Genomic DNA, 13,949 nt, shown 5'->3' with positions numbered 1-13,949 from the left:
CTTCTTCCCCTAAGTAACTCGTCAGCCGAGATGTTTCCAGACAATCGAGAACTGAGGGTTGTTTACGGAATTTTGTTCGTTTGGGGTTACGGTAGGTTATCAAACTGAATATTCGGGAATAAAATTTGGTTTATTGTCTCAGAAAACGCGAATCAATTATTCAAATCGCACTCAGAGGTAAGGCATTCCCGTGGCGACCTCCCTTCTTTTTTTCCTATAAAAGGAGGTCGAGGGGGGCTCATTCGGGAGGACGTTTTGGGAGGAGGAAATTATCGCCAATTTTCCTTCGAAGCTCTTCATCTTCTTATTCACCACTTCTCTTCATCTCATACCCCTTCATCCCCCCATCGTCACGTGCTCGTCTTCTTCGTGTCGGCACTCAAAGTGCTCGTGAGCCCAAGCTTCGTTGGTTCGTCATTGCAAGCCCGTGTGCTCGCCGTTTGGGTGGTCGTGGTTCGTTGGGATTGGCATTTTGGTGGTGCTCGTGTGTTCATCTTCACCGTGTTTGGATTTGCTTTTGTTTCTAAGGGCATTTAATATTTATGTTTTGATTGAGCTTGTGGTTCGGCGTGTGCTCGCCGTTCGGGTGGTCGTGGTTCGTTGGGATTGGCATTTTGGTGGTGCTCGTGTGTTCATCTTCACCGTGTTCGGATTTGCTTTTGTTTCTAAGGACATTTAATATTTATGTTTCCATTGCACAGCTTAATGATTCTCAACAAGACTAGGTTTTTGGCAGTCCAAACAACAAATTGTAATATGGCGAGGGCATGTGATCATTGGCATTGGTTGAGTAAATGGCCAATTTATCTCTCATAAAGGTTTTGATGCAAGGATGTCATATCTTGCTTTCATGGTTGGGTTTAGTACAACTGTTCCATGTCATACCAAATGGTGGAAAATGGCACGACATGGTACCTTTGGTTATCACTTGGTAGGTAAATGATACAACATAGTTATTCTCTACCAACATAGGCACTTCCATCCTTGCAACTCTCAACAAAGTTAGGTTCATTAGTTTTAGAAAATGCTATTTCAATACCAGGTAGGCATATAATCACATTTAGAAGCATGCAAACCACATTTCATGTACCTCATGTATGTGATTCTATTTGGCAAACATTACTTGCTTTGTCTGCTCTTATGGCCTTCTAAAATTTGTGATAATATAAACAACCGAAAATTTGGTTAGTTGAGGTAAAAAGATAAGAGTTCATTGGTAATGAAAACAAAGGGAATTCTTGAGCGGCAACAATTGATCACGTAAATGGTAGAATCTGAGCTTTTCATGCCAAAGACTGTTACATCCCATGTCCAAATTTTGGTTGAAAGCAAGACCATCAGCTTTTCAAGGGACACATCATTTAATTGATAAAACGAAGATGTTTCATGAAAAATTCTTGTGATCTCAAGAATTAACACTAATGCTTTGCTTGAGATTCTATCACATCCTTTAATGGCAGTAGCATACCATGAGGCTTCATTCAACGATTTATCAAACATGCATGATAACTAAGGACACAAGAGAATGTCAACTTTTTTTATGAACATCTATCCAATAAGAAGTGAAATTCTAGACCTTGAAAGATATTCTCCTGTGGTGATGGCATGGTAGATCAAGAAAACAAAAGAGCTAGTTATATAAAGAAAAACTCTCGAAAAATGACAACATACAAAGAAATCACTGTGCACATATTCAAACAATAGGCCTACTTCGGCCATCCATGTATATCACATTTTTGGTGCTCTTTAAAGAAGCTTCAAGTTGCTTCTACCACCTGGTGGTTGTTTATAGCTAATCCTTGAATAGATTTCTGGAGCAGGAGTGTCCAAGGTAGAGAAAATATTGTTTCCCAGCATTTCTCGACGCTTTGCAGCACTCACACTATGACTACTGTTCTTATGCTCAGTACTATATCCATGTAGAGCTGAATCCTTCTCAAAGAGCTTGTTTCCTGACACCTCGACAACTTTCTGGTTGGGATGCGTATTCTTCGTGCCTTGTATCCCATAGTCAGGCCCGTCATCGGAACCAAATGAGATCTGACTTCGTCCGCCTGCAGGCTAATAGATGACATGGGAAGCCATTGTTATTTACTGTATGCATACACATGTATTTTATATGCATGTATGTGTGACATATATGCATACTATATGTGGGTGTGGATGCAGAATATATATAAGATTTTAATGTGTATTATGAGAATTTGACTATGTCTAGAGAGGTCTTATGATTAACTATCCTGGCATACATTACTCGTTAACATGGTTGTACTTACATTGGAAACTTTAACACAAGTTCTGGGCACTGCATTCTCTTGTTGCTCATGTTCAACTATATTACTGTTGACTTCATTGGTGAAAGACTTTGGGGATATGGTACTAGTATGCTGGGTTGATCTACCAAAGATATCACTGCCTTCAAGCTCCTTGCTTTTAGCTGAGGAACAAGGCCTCCGCACCGAGACCCCGCCCATATCGAAATAATTTCCACTAAGATCACGTTGTTTTGCTGCCTCATACGGGGAGAGAGTATGCTTTGGAGATAGAGTTGAGTCTTCAGCCTCAACAAATGAAGGGATTGTCTCTGGCATTGGCATTGGGATTTCTGGTGCCTATTTCAAACACCATCAATCAATATTATATGCATGTCGGCTTTACTAGCATCATTGACAAATCAATTCATCATCATTATACAGGTGTGATGGACTGAATTTCAGTTTCGATTGAAAGACATTGATACAGACGACGCAAAATCTTTCTTTATACTTTCATATGTTGTATTTCTACTTCAGTTTTATGGATTCTAAATGCATGCATGCAAATGTTTCTGTCAGTTTTTAAGAGTTTCACATATACATGTGTTAGAAATCTGTATTAAGTTTGGAGTTTTAGTCATTTCGTATTTGGTTCTAACCAATCTCTTTTCAACAGGAAGACAAGTTGCAGACAACTTTGGCTCAGGATCATAATCAAATATTCCACTCCCTGTCATTTCTCTTCTCTTATAGTCAGAACCGGATCGCCTGCATTCAGGAAATACACGATATGTACACAACATTCTCACCTCTATATGCATACATGTGGGATGTTAATTAGTATGTTTTTTTTTTTTAAACTCTCAAACTCCTGGGTTGCATTTTGCAGTCCATGTAAACAGTTGGTTCTTACTGTGAAAGTTTTTGGATTTAGGGCATAGTTGATGCATCAAAGGTTTTCTCATAGTAATTATAAATAGATGGAGTCTTGAATGTGTAAACCACATATTGCCTTACGTCCCAAATTAACTTACCTTCTGTGGAATGTTGGATCAGGCTCTTCTAATGAGAAACTTTCGCCGAAAGAAATTGTGCTTACTCCACCGGCAGGCTGAATTCACCAGGAATTTATGTAAAAAATTGTCAAGGCAATAGCAAAATGGTATGAACATGCATATGAAAACATGATGGAATGCTTGTGTGAATTAGAAAGGAAGAAGAAGAAGAAGAAGAAGAAAGAGAAGAAAGATGTGTGTCTGTGTGTGTACCTGGTTTGTGCGAATACCAGTGGAGCGAGAAGAAGGTTGTGTTTGGTGGACGCTCTGATCATTGGAGGTGCCGCTGCTCTCAACAACCGGGGAACGCAAATTTCGTGAGCTAGACCGTCTTTCTTGTGACCACATCTTTCTATATTTTCCTTATTTGACCAAAATCTTGACGGTAACCCTAACCCTAACCCAATGTCGACCAACAAGAAACAGAGAAAGAGGGAGGGGCAGGGGGCACAACACCACAAACCCTACAGACCAAATTTAGTCCAAGCCAAAGAGTGGGGTAAGCAAAATCGAATGATCAGCCAATAAGTAATATGACCCTGACCCTAACCCTAACCCTAACCCTAACACTAACCCTAACCCTAACCCTAAACGAAAGAGAAAGAAGCAGGAAGAGAGAAACCCTTACGCAAAACGAAAGAGCGTCTTCAAGAATAATTGCCCAACTGCCAAAGTTTTCACGTGAACACACAAAAGCTAACTACATACATACATACATACTAAGGGGGGTCCAAAGGAACAACTGGGCCTGGCCCTGCTCTGCCCCACCATGGCCCATTTGTTGGAGGGGTTCTTAAGTTCACATGCATCTCTTTATGTTCACTCAAAATATGTATGTAGTTAAACTGCAACGTGTCTAATTGCTACCAAATATATTATTATAAAGAGGGCCACGCGAGAGAATCGCGGTCACGGACTGTGCAGGTCGTTCGGTCGAGAGGACGCATGCGATTTGCACTGTTCAATGTGGATTAAAAAAAACAAAAGTGCCAATGAAAAGGCTGTCACCAGACACCCGACCCATTAGCATTCAGACACCTTGCTCATAATTGTCAAACACCCCTGCTCATAATTGTTAGGCATCCTCCTCATAATTGTCACACACCCTGCCCAAATCAGACACCCTGGTCATAATTGTAGACACCCAACTTAGAAGGGTTAACGCAAGTGTTTGTTGATTTTTCATCATTTTTCAAATCAAAGATTGAGCTATTTGGAGGGATTTTCAAATTAGAAAGAGATGTGGAGATAGAGCCAGATCTAGACGTGGAAAGAGAGGCCGAAATCGACATGGAGACAAACTTGGCCGAACCAAGAGACATGGAATCATGGAAGTCTCTTGAATACAATCAATCAAGGAAGTTATGGAATGGGTTAGGATCCCTCGAACGGACAACAATTGAGGTTTGTCTGCAACAAATGGCAGATTTGTGGTAAAGCATGTATGGTTTTAGTGCACCAAATACAACTCACAACAAAGGAGCATGATCTATAAGTTAGAAGCAACAAATTGGTGCAAAAAGAGGAATTACGACTGGCATCTTGCAAGAACTTATTGGGAACCCCCCAAACACTTCCAAATCCCACATTGGAAAACTACAAAGAGATGCAAATTGGGCTAGGAGGTGGTTGTCAATATGTGAGACCGAGAAGGTTTGATGTTTGCATTTTGATGGCTTGACGTTGACCTCAAGGGACTCAAATGCTATTTGCTGCAAAAAATGTGGTTGCATTCTACCATCATCCCCAACATGAGCCAGATTTGCGTCTTATGTTGGAGTTAGTTTTCATCCTTAGGGTTTTGGACTTCGATTGGGGACATGAAGTAAAGTTAGATATTGGACATTTTGTGATTATATATTTTGTAATTTGAAGATTTAAGTATTAAGTTTAGTGTAATTGGAAGAGTGATGTTTTTTAGTGGAGTTATTGTATAACATTTTGAGTGTCAATTAAATGTCAAATTTAATTTTTTACACTTGGATTTTTTTCAACGATTTCATGTTTGTCGGGCGTTTGATTTGAGCAAGGTGTTTGAGAATTATGAGCAGGGTGTCTAAATATTGGCGGATCGGATGTCTAGTGACAACTTTTTTTATTAGCGTGCTTTTTTTTATCCACATCGGATGGTACAGATCGCATGCATCTTCAACTAAGCGACTTGGACCGTATGTGCCCACGATTCCCTTGCTTGCCCTCTTTATTATTTGGTTGCAGTTAGCCACGAGAAGTTAAGTGCTCCACTTTTTACCTCTTGATTGTCATCGAACACAAGGGGTGGGGATTTTTACCTCTTGATTGTCATTGAACACAAAGGGGCTGGGAGTGTGTGTGTGTGTGTGTGTATCCACGTGTGTGTGTCGAGGGACCATCCTACCCCAAGAACTCTCTAGGCAAAGAGAGATGCTGATTGGTGATGTTTTAATGCTCTCATAAAGCCATAAGAAACAACCCCTATGGCATCCCAAAGGAGAATTGCAAGAGTAACCACATGTGATTGTGGTCTTTTGTTAAAATCACTCATTTGGTTCACTATAGAGAGATAGATTATATTAAATTATCAATTCTAAAATCAAGGTCCACATTGAAGATTCACTAATGATGAATAAGGTAAGGAGCATAATATGCGGACAATGTACAAACCAACAAATTCCAAGGCTTTCTATAATGATGAATATTCTTGATTAGACGAGATGCCAAGAGGCCAAGCTAGAATTGTGGTCATCTATAACAATACTATTTGGACAAGAAGCAAGTGCAACTGTATGAGATGAAATGTATTATGCAACTTCTGATGTGGAAACACAAGTGGCTTATTTCATTTGAGTGACAATCTGCCATCTTCCATAAGTTGACGAGATTAGCTCATAAAAGTGAACAATAGCATATAAATTCTCTCCATGTACCAAACTTGGTACAATGATCAACTGTTTATATAAAGAAATTACACCAACATCCAAAGTCATGCCATTAGAGGATAGCAATGTTATTAACGCTTCGTATTTGAAGTTGTTGACTTGATCAAAATAGAATCACAAGCCTACGCCTCTAATTCACAAATCACCTCCACTAACATACCAAAAATGCGAAAAAAATTCTCAAATTGATGAATCGATCAGGTTGAGAAATGATACAAAGATTTTACTTGTATGTTTCAATGTCACTCCCACAAGAAGTGTTATGCCTACTATTATAAAACTCTAGTAGAGGCAATCAGAGAAAGCTGTAATACACTCAAGCTCAGGCTCATACTTCACAACATTAGCACAGGTAAAAGGACAAAGAAGACAATGTGTAGTTATACAAGGTGAAGAATCTAATCCAGCTTTTTAGACACGACAAGGTGGCCCATCATACAAAAGCCAGAATCCTGCACAAACATCTGAATCTAATGACTTTTGCACCGCAAGAAAATGAAGACCCCCACAAGCTTTCTTTGATGCCTCCCAGGCAATAGCTTCTTGATCAGTTTGGCGGCTTTTGCGATAGTAGGCATAGAGCCATCGATCAGAAACACCAGTTGTGAGCACCAGGCATTTCTTTTGCCTATCTATCTGTATCGAAGCTAGCTCAAGAGCATTTGTCCAAGCTAATAAAAACAGAATAGCACTACATTTCAGTCATTAATTATAAACCTTATTCACACCCAACCCAAAACGCAATTCTAGGGCAGTTTTCATGGACAGAGATGTTCACCTGCAAGTGGTGTTGCCCTTGATGAGGCTACAGCAACCCCTGGTATAATTGCATTTGCGGGAAGATCTAGTCCCAGGATCTCCAATGGAAAATAACTTCCGAAACTTGCACCATTTTCAACAGCTGAAACCTCCTCAAGAACACCTGCACAACCCTAAGGAGGTATTAGCAAAATAGTTCCTAATGATTGTGAGCCTCATCTTTTTCCAACTTATCTATGCATGTACAACTACTAACACATGATTGTTCTTAATTTATTTCTTTCTTTCACCCTCTTTTTTAACTTCCTTTTTATCTGTGGTGTGGAATGGGGCATGGCTGGATGAAGTATATCAACAAAGAAACACATTGGGGAAACATGTACACCCAGTTTTGGATTGAATGGAAATGTTAAAATTATAGATGACTAAATTGTAAATAATGTTGTGTAAATCAAAAGAATACAAGAATTACAATATCTTTATCAAGTCTTAAGTCTTTTCACTACTCAGCCTCATTTCAAGCTATTTTTCCTTCAACAGAGAGGACCATTGCACTTCACTTCAGCTTTCACTCCATCTGTGTTTCCTTCAAGTCTCACTCCATGCTTTCAAATCCTTTTCTCTTGATATAAAATGTCAAAAATCTGACTGTTATGCATTTTAATCAACTGAAGAGGCTGGCCTTTTGTTCTTTTCCATTGGATTCCCCGCCAGCTTCCAGAACTCGAATTCAGTGCAACCATTCTTGTGGCAAGTGGGGTTCTATGTTGTCCTTGTAATAGTTAGGAATGAACATCCCCCACAGGTTTTAGATCCTCCAAAGTTGTCGTGGAACAGTTGCTTCACGATTTAAAAACTAATTCAAATTTTATAACACATGACATTTGTGAGGTTTGAACCTATAACCTCCCGTATCAAACATCAAGTATGAACCATCGGCCCTCAGGATAAGCTCTACTATAAGTTTACATTCTCATCATTGTAATTACGTCTTATGTATATTCCATAAATGGTTACTCAGATGAGCAACATGGCTTTCATGCATCACATGTAGCACATGTTTGCTAAGTCGCGATCACATATCACATGTACTCTCACATACATCACATGCATTCTCTTATTCAAACGCCTATTTAAGGAGAAGGGAAACATGTAGGCATCAATCAAGAGATAAAATACATTGATTAGAAATCAAGAGATTAAGCTAGCTCATTTGTAAAGTTTCTCAATTCTCAAGATAGAAGTCATCAAGGGTTTAACTTTAAGCCAGAGTTTGGCAGAGAAAAGGTGTCATCCTTACGGTCAAATATTGTAACTTCAGTAAATAAATTCTCGTACTCTCAATTTAATAAAACATAATTTTATCATATATTCTTTGCTTCTTGAATCATGGACTATCCTCATTTATAACCTCGGCAGTTCAACACACCGATCATGAACTCTGTGATAGTGTGACCAAGGAAAGAATCTCTTTACATAGCTTTGTCCATTGTGGTTGGATGTCATGTTTTGCTAGTAATGGAAGCCTGATGCTCAAGTAATTGTTGTACTTTCTTCAAAGACTGATGCTAAAACACTTATTGGAAGCTCATCCCAAATGCTGAGAGACAGAATTGAAGTACCAGACCTGAATTACTACCTTGGGAGGAGGGCAAGGTCTCTCTCCACAATACAGGGAAAAGTTGTTAAAGGACAATATAGCCACACAAGCTCATCAACAAAGAACAATCACAACTTTCTTTAACCCCATAACTCCTACTCATACTACAAGCCAATCAAGGGCTACAAAAATGGGCTCCCAACCAGGAATAGCAATTTGTCATGCACGTAGGCCCCGCCCCCAAGGACTGCAATCTCACCATCCTTGTCATTGACAGATGAATGCTCTTATCTCCCACCATCACAAGTGCCTCCATTTTGGATCTACCCCTATGCTAGAGATCTTTTGAAGATAAAATACAATATGTCTGACTTGAGAATCTTACATGTAGCGATAACAAGATTCTTTAGCCTCTTTTTATCTTATTTACTTTTTTTTACTTAGTAACATTTATTTATTTTGATTTGTTCTTCTCAAAGACAAGACAGCACTTAAGACGTAATCTCTTGTTTGCTCTTACAGGCCATTTTGGCCTCTTAAAAGACTTTAATATACCTTTCTAATATATCTTTCTCCATCTGTTGTTTGCATGAGAACAGCTTGTTCTCACATACGTCTATGCCCAAAATTCCTGGATGAATATCGAGGTATCTTCATCTTTATCAACTTCTCAGAGTTTTACTTATCAATCAGCCAGTTCCACATATTATTGATAAAGCAAACCTCAACTTCCAAATTTTGTGGTTGCTTCACGACAAATGGTGAGGCTAAATATTGAAGTTCAGGTCATTTAGGCAATTTGTTTAATGATGAGGCAAACTCAACAAATAGGTTGAAGGATGTGCTAAGAAGACCCATGTTGGATTGGAATGAGAAATCATTATCCACATAGATAGACTGCAAACCCAAATCTGGTTAGGTTGTTTTAACTGAAGCCCTAGATCTAGGATATATGCGTTGCTACCATGAAAGACTGGTCACTAGATAACAAAAGGGTGAACTACCAAGAGAGGCACAGTGGTGATCCCCTGACTTGTAAATTGCAATGTATGGAAATGGCCTAACTTCAGGCAGAGCCTCCTGAATGAGTTGCCTCTTTTAAAGGAAGACGGGCTAAAATAAGATCAAGACAGGTGTTTCTTTGCTGCTGCATTACATGGTGTATTTGAGCATTGAAACCATTATCAGTGCTTCATGTAAATAATTTGAAGCATTCCGTTATAAAACCTCAAATGCAGCACTATTATGTTATCAAAATGCACATGATCAAATGTTCTAGGGTAGCTTTAAGTCATGAATAAAAATAGATAATAAAAAATTTAACAGCAAGAATCCATGCACATCAATAGGAGAGCTCTTAACTTTGAGACTGCTGGATATATTATGTATCATTCCATGAAACTATTCATATATATCTAATGAAAAATGTTCAACTGTAGGGACCTGATAGGGGAAGTTGAACAAATGCCCATTGTTCACCGCGCAAGTTATCTGGAAGTTCAAGTGGAAATGTTTGTTCCAACTGTAAAAGCGGAGCAGCATTTTCCTGAAAACCAGGATGTTGACTGTAAACCGAGTCATATCTCTCATCCATCCACCGCATCAAGGATACACACTGCAGTATCATTGGGAATATTCATCAATACATCCAATGAAATAAAAATTGAATTACAAGCTGTTTTTTATGGCAAAATGGCTACCCTGCGACTGGGCACAGCCTGAATATCAAGTTCGGCACAAGCTTTGGAAACAATATTCTGCATCTGTGACCTGAAAAGGAGAAGCGCTCTCTCTCTCTCTCTCTCTCTCTTAGTGAAAGCACACAATTATATTAATAAAAGTGTGTGAAAAACACTACTTACAATGGGTGTCACAATGGAGTATGGTCACCCACTAACTACACTACATGGATAGCGGAACATTCTAAATTGCCAATAGGCAAGATAAACACTCCACTAAGGAAAGAATTTCCACTTGCTCCAATAAAGAAATTTGACCCATTACTACTCCCTTCAACTTTCGCAAATATGCTTTCACTCCATGCCTACCATAAAGTACAAAAGCATTGCGCATATCCCAATTATGATGCAATCCCCAATATCTAAGAAATAGAAAAACGATCTCCATCTCTGATTTTGGGTCATCCTATGTAAATCGTGCAAACACCCACTGTCTAGGCGTCAAATAACACCGTGATATAACTTGCCGAATTTGAGAAATATAACTCCAAATCTGACAATGTATAAAATGATGAGTACTATCTTCCATTTGAACAATGCAAACGAAGCAATTACCTATTACTAGTCCACGACGTTTAGAGCTACTCTTAGAGACAATCCTCCAATCAAAACTCTTGAAATGAAGACCTTTGCTACAAGTGGCAATTTAGAATGCCAACTACGTTTTAAGATCTGCCACCACCCATGATCAAATTTGTGTATTTTCCATTCTTCTTCAGCCTTAGATGATAGCCATCCAAGAGACTCAACGGAGCAATGATACAAAAGATTAATAGTCACTTATAACGACATCCGATCCTGTAAACACCAATCAATCCACAATTGTTCTTCTATTTGTAGAGGTAAAGGGCCTTGCATCAATGCAATATTTTGTAGTTGATGCTAGATAAACCCATAATTAGGTGGGATGTGTAATGATTGTCACGCTTTGACAAACTCCAAAATTCTTTGAGATAGAGCCTCAACTATATCCCCCCACCTCTTTGACCCCCAAATGAAACAAATGATTAAACTAAGAGTACAATCTCTCCTTTCCATGCCAACATAATAACTGAGAAGACACAAGTAACTCTTTTTACAAAGAATTACAATGCGCTCTACTGCGTGATGGTTTCCATACACATAACAAGACAACTTCTTGCCATGAGATAACCAAGTGTTAAACATATAAAGAGCTTGAAATCTTATGTGAAATACATCTATTCAGTAATTGCCAACATGAAGCCTTAATCTTTGTCCTCCCATGTTTTAAACCCTTGTTCTCAATGAAATATTGAACAATAGATATCATGGTTATGAGTCTGAACACATGTCTTGTAATAATGAAAATCTACGAGCCATCATGTGCATAGACAAACCCAATATTCTAGCTCCCCCCAAGCGCTTAGGGGTTGCTAGATGATTCCACGCAACCTATGTGATTCCCATCTTATCCCTCTTCTTCCACAACACATATCGAAAAGGCAAAACAGAATGCAAAGCCTTCTTTGTCCATGGCAACAATGGCAAGTAATATAATATCATGGGTTCCATAATACATTGTACAACCTCTCTCTCTCTCTCTCTCTAGATGATTCTTCCTAAAAAGGTTCTAAAGAATGCCCTAACCAGATTGATTTATCCATTTCAAATAATTCGGTCGATTATGTGTTTTTCATGGCATGGAATACTACATACAAGTATGTAAGTATGATGAATAGAAAAGATATATTTGGATTGAAGTAACAATATGTGAAGGTAAACTTTATTTTGGGTATACTATTACATTCCTCATAGACAGTCCAACTAGTATTGTTTGTAGACCGTGATGATCCTTTTTTCAATTTGTGTGATGACATTCTTACATATGAGAATATAGGAAAAAAACTACTTGTGACAGATTTTAATGCTAACATTGGAACTTATCAAAATGTGAAAGTTGATGATAACTTAAAGTCGTCAAATTCGTAAACAAATCCATGGAAGAAGGATTAGATGACCCAAAACATATGCAAGAGCTTATTTTTATATTTCTATATGCCAAAGATGTGTTATTCTCATATAATTTGGATGATATCTAACCCTTGGTGTTGGAAACATTCTGTCAAATCAGCAAGCTAAGTGTGAACATGGACAAGACGAAAGTGGTGGCAATAAAGGAAATAAAACCAAGACACTACCCCACTTTTACATACATGAGAGAGCCAACATAAATGGTGCAAAGCCCCAAATACCTTGGTATTAATGTCTATTGACAAATAGGTGGAATGTATGTTATGCGTCTAGACTTCAAGCAGGTTTGAGAAGTTATTAAATATTTCAGAATCTCTGCAGCCAAATTGATATTAGAGAATGGGAAGTGAAATTGATATTATTCAATTATATGGTGGTTCAAGTACTGCTTTATGGAATGGAAGGTGGGTTGGCAGTATCTAACTTAGAGCATGGATTGAAATAGAGAAAATTAGAAAATTATTTTTACATAGACAATTTGGGAGTTAAATTCTCCACATCCTATCCAAAACATGCAATTGGGCTAAGAACATAGGATGCAAGATGTACAAAAGAACTAATAAGAGCAAAATCCTCTCATCTGGCTGGTTGCTTAATATTACGAAACAAATCCACATGACTAAGGCAAGTTCGCTTAAATAGGCAAAATTTTGAATCTAAATCAAATGTTATCTCTTGAAATGTGCCAACCTCAGTACAACCAGCCTTGATTTCAATACCAATTGAAATCTTTTCCTAAGTTAAAACATTCATTTGAACAATCTTCCACACTTCAAATACTTAAAGATAACGCAGCAAAACATACCTGAAGAAGCGGATTTTCTGGGGTTTTGGGAGTCCTCTTTGAATCATCAGCATGAGTGCATCTTTAAGAGTGATGCTGTTGATGACATTGTTGGGGTAGAATTTAGCAAACTGAAAGTTTTTGCCACTGTCACAGATGAGAAGTTCCCACAGCCTCTTCCCTCGAGCATCAATAATTGGGCGGGAGCAGAAGTCGAGCTCCCACTCTCGAATCAAAGTCAGATCAGTACCAGGTTCTATGAATGGACCCTCCTCCACAACAGAAACATTTTCTTCTGCTTCTTCTTGAATACCAGAGAAAGAATGTGCAACACTGAATGATACCGCTTTCTGATGATGTTGCCGGTGAGCTTGAAAAACAGTTTCTTTACATATGCTTGTGAACGAAGAGGAGGAGGAGGAAGAAGAAGAAGAAGACTGATCACAGACACAGAAAGTGGTAGTAGTGATTCTTTTTCCATCTGGTGAGGCTACCTGTCTGTAGGTTGCGCGATTCGTGGAAGAAGGATGAGGAAGAAGAGCGGAGCTTCCATGGTGGCCATTCAAAGTGGATGCCAAAGAAGCTCTAGCTCCAACCACAAGGCTCATGGTGATTGATGATGATGATGATGATGATGATGATGGATGAGGAGGAAGAGGTTTCTCTGTGCAAAGACCGAAGGTTTAGGGTTTAGGGTTAAAAGGAGAGGAGCAGAGAATCGTTGAAAGAGGAGAAGAAGGGCATCCTCTGTTCCTTCTGCTCCTCCTCCTCCTTCTGCTTCTTCTGCTTCTTCTTCTTCTGATTCCCCTGTTCCTTGAGGAGGGGGGGGCAAGCAATGGGAGCTTCA

The 13,949-nt window shown here is 38.8% G+C and overlaps 2 protein-coding genes across 2 annotated transcripts; both read right to left on the bottom strand.

The window, feature by feature from the left end:
- Nucleotides 1–1,631: 1,631 nt before the first annotated feature.
- Nucleotides 1,632–3,753, bottom strand: LOC147857311 (uncharacterized). Its single transcript, XM_087328643.1, has 5 exons — nucleotides 3,524–3,753; nucleotides 3,290–3,366; nucleotides 2,915–3,023; nucleotides 2,277–2,612; nucleotides 1,632–2,061 (listed from the first exon to the last, which is right to left on the bottom strand). The coding sequence occupies exons 1-5, from the start codon at nucleotides 3,656–3,658 to the stop codon at nucleotides 1,747–1,749; spliced, it is 972 nt and encodes a 323-aa protein (XP_087184769.1). The 5' UTR covers nucleotides 3,659–3,753; the 3' UTR covers nucleotides 1,632–1,746.
- A 2,632-nt stretch (nucleotides 3,754–6,385) lies between these two features.
- ATAB2 (RNA binding protein) lies at nucleotides 6,386–13,949 on the bottom strand. Its single transcript, XM_087328340.1, has 5 exons — nucleotides 13,124–13,949; nucleotides 10,288–10,357; nucleotides 10,031–10,202; nucleotides 7,007–7,150; nucleotides 6,386–6,899 (listed from the first exon to the last, which is right to left on the bottom strand). Exons 1-5 carry the CDS (start codon nucleotides 13,708–13,710, stop codon nucleotides 6,640–6,642), a joined length of 1,233 nt encoding a protein of 410 aa, XP_087184466.1. The 5' UTR covers nucleotides 13,711–13,949; the 3' UTR covers nucleotides 6,386–6,639.

Source organism: Azolla caroliniana, unplaced genomic scaffold, assembly GCF_043228905.1.
Source record: "Azolla caroliniana isolate FFs.n. ecotype wild unplaced genomic scaffold, voAzoCaro1.0.p SCAF_12, whole genome shotgun sequence".
In the NCBI taxonomy this organism is placed as follows: Eukaryota; Viridiplantae; Streptophyta; class Polypodiopsida; order Salviniales; family Salviniaceae; genus Azolla; species Azolla caroliniana.
Note: the sequence above shows the minus strand (reverse complement) of the source record. Positions and strands in the feature narration are given on the sequence as shown.

Excerpts from the sequence above, each read along its gene's own strand:
- LOC147857311 (XM_087328643.1), bottom strand. The coding sequence starts at position 3,658 with ATGTGGTCACAAGAAAGACGGTCTAGCTCACGAAATTTGCGTTCCCCG. Across the intron at positions 3,367-3,523 it reads CTGGTATTCGCACAAACCAG|CCTGCCGGTGGAGTAAGCAC; the intron begins GTACACACACAG and ends TGGTGAATTCAG. Across the intron at positions 2,613-2,914 it reads TTCCTGTTGAAAAGAGATTG|GCACCAGAAATCCCAATGCC; the intron begins GTTAGAACCAAA and ends TGTTTGAAATAG.
- ATAB2 (XM_087328340.1), bottom strand. The coding sequence starts at position 13,710 with ATGAGCCTTGTGGTTGGAGCTAGAGCTTCTTTGGCATCCACTTTGAAT. Across the intron at positions 10,358-13,123 it reads CAGAAAATCCGCTTCTTCAG|GTCACAGATGCAGAATATTG; the intron begins GTATGTTTTGCT and ends TCTCCTTTTCAG. Across the intron at positions 10,203-10,287 it reads AGGCTGTGCCCAGTCGCAGG|TGTGTATCCTTGATGCGGTG; the intron begins GTAGCCATTTTG and ends ATGATACTGCAG.